Source organism: Volvox carteri (assembly GCF_000143455.1).
Source record: "Volvox carteri f. nagariensis unplaced genomic scaffold VOLCAscaffold_24, whole genome shotgun sequence".
Taxonomy (NCBI): Eukaryota; Viridiplantae; Chlorophyta; class Chlorophyceae; order Chlamydomonadales; family Volvocaceae; genus Volvox; species Volvox carteri.
The window spans coordinates 1,571,033-1,572,529 of NW_003307567.1; the positions used below are offsets into that span (position 1 = coordinate 1,571,033).

Here is a 1,497-nt window from a genome sequence, read left to right on the forward strand (position 1 = left end):
GAGCAGAGCAGCACATACACACGTATGCCTTCAACCCGCACTTCCTCCCCACCCACTACCCCCCATCCCCCCTACTCCGCGACACCTACCAGCCAATCGCGACAAACTGTAGTCCGAATCCATTTGTTTATCTGCAGAGAGGCACCGGTGTATGTGTGTGTGTGTGTTTGTGGGGAGGGGGGGAACGGGATTGCATCTGCCGCTCCCGGGATAACTACGAGGGGTGTGTACGTGTACGTGTGTGTATGTATGTGTGTATGTGTATGTGAAAAGGGGGTGGGGAGATAAAGCGCAAATGGCGCCAAGTTGTGAGTGGCGGGAAAGTACCTCCTCACCCTTCGAGGGGACCCTCTAACCGCCTAACCGCCTAACCGCCTAACCGCCACCCATACACCGCCGCCCCCCGACCCCTCCCTCCCTTCTTCACAAGGTCCCCCGCCTTCCCGTAGGCTGATCTTCAAAGAAGCCACCGTACCGTACCGTACTGTACATGTGTGTGCATGTATGTGTATAAGTCGCCGGATGGCCAAAATCCCACCCCACCCTGCTGACTGAGATCTACTTCCTTCTCGCTCTCCACACATACATATATACATACGCACATATACATACTCAATACATACATACGCACACGTGCACACACAAAGATACGCACGTACGCTTTTCATTATCGCGGGTCAATCCATTACCACATCTACGCACATACATACATACATACATGCGCGCACACGCAAACCATGTCCTGGTGAAGCAGAAAAGCAAAAGGAAAAGACGGAGGCTAGCTATCTTTTCATCCAGAAACGCCCCCACTTACGGAGGTGAGGCAGCATGATCGTGTCCAAACACATCTGGTAGTTGGACGTAGGCGGGCGCGAGAGCCCCGGCTCCCTACGTACGGCATGAAACGTGGTACGGCAGTCAGGATGGCTGAGCTATGCCGTACGGCGTACGGCGTTTCGGCTGCCAGCGGGAAAGCCCCCTTGGCACTGACTTAGGGTACCCGGGGGGAGGCGGGAGGCCGAGGGGCCGGTCAGCAGCTCTCGCCCTTCTCGCATGGTGAGCCTCCGAGCTCACCCCCCCAGTCTCACTAAACCTCTAACCCCCTTTCCCACACCATGTGGCTCACTGACATTGATACAGACGTACATCCCAGCCCGGCCGCACTCCCCCCGACACCACCTTCCGACCTCTCCCCCTTCTCAACCCCTCCCTCTCCTTCCCTCCTCCGATTCGCAACCTCTGGTTCTCGTTGATCCCACACCCCCAAGCTCCCTTCTTCCATTGCCCTTTCCTGCCTCTCTTTTCCCGCCCCCCTCCCGCTTCGCCCCCTCCTATCCTTACTTGAAGTACGAGGGGCCCAGGTCCGCCAGGTCCTCCGCCTTCGCCACCGCGGGGGGCATGGCCTCCCCCAGCTGCATGCCGAGCAACACGGCGGTCTCCAGAGTCCAACACCTGGGGGGTGGGGGCAGGAGGGGGAGGGGGGGGGGAGGGGGGCGG

The 1,497-nt window shown here is 58.8% G+C and overlaps 1 protein-coding gene across 1 annotated transcript in view; it reads right to left on the minus strand.

Moving 5' to 3' along the window:
- Positions 1 to 1,337: 1,337 nt before the first annotated feature.
- Positions 1,338 to 1,497, minus strand: part of VOLCADRAFT_61462 (uncharacterized protein) — a gene marked incomplete at both ends in the record, with an annotated part of 6,728 nt that continues 6,568 nt past the window's right edge. The window contains one exon of the mRNA XM_002951598.1: positions 1,338 to 1,452. Coding sequence (XP_002951644.1) covers positions 1,338 to 1,452 — 115 coding nt within the window. The remainder of the gene's footprint in view (positions 1,453 to 1,497) is intronic.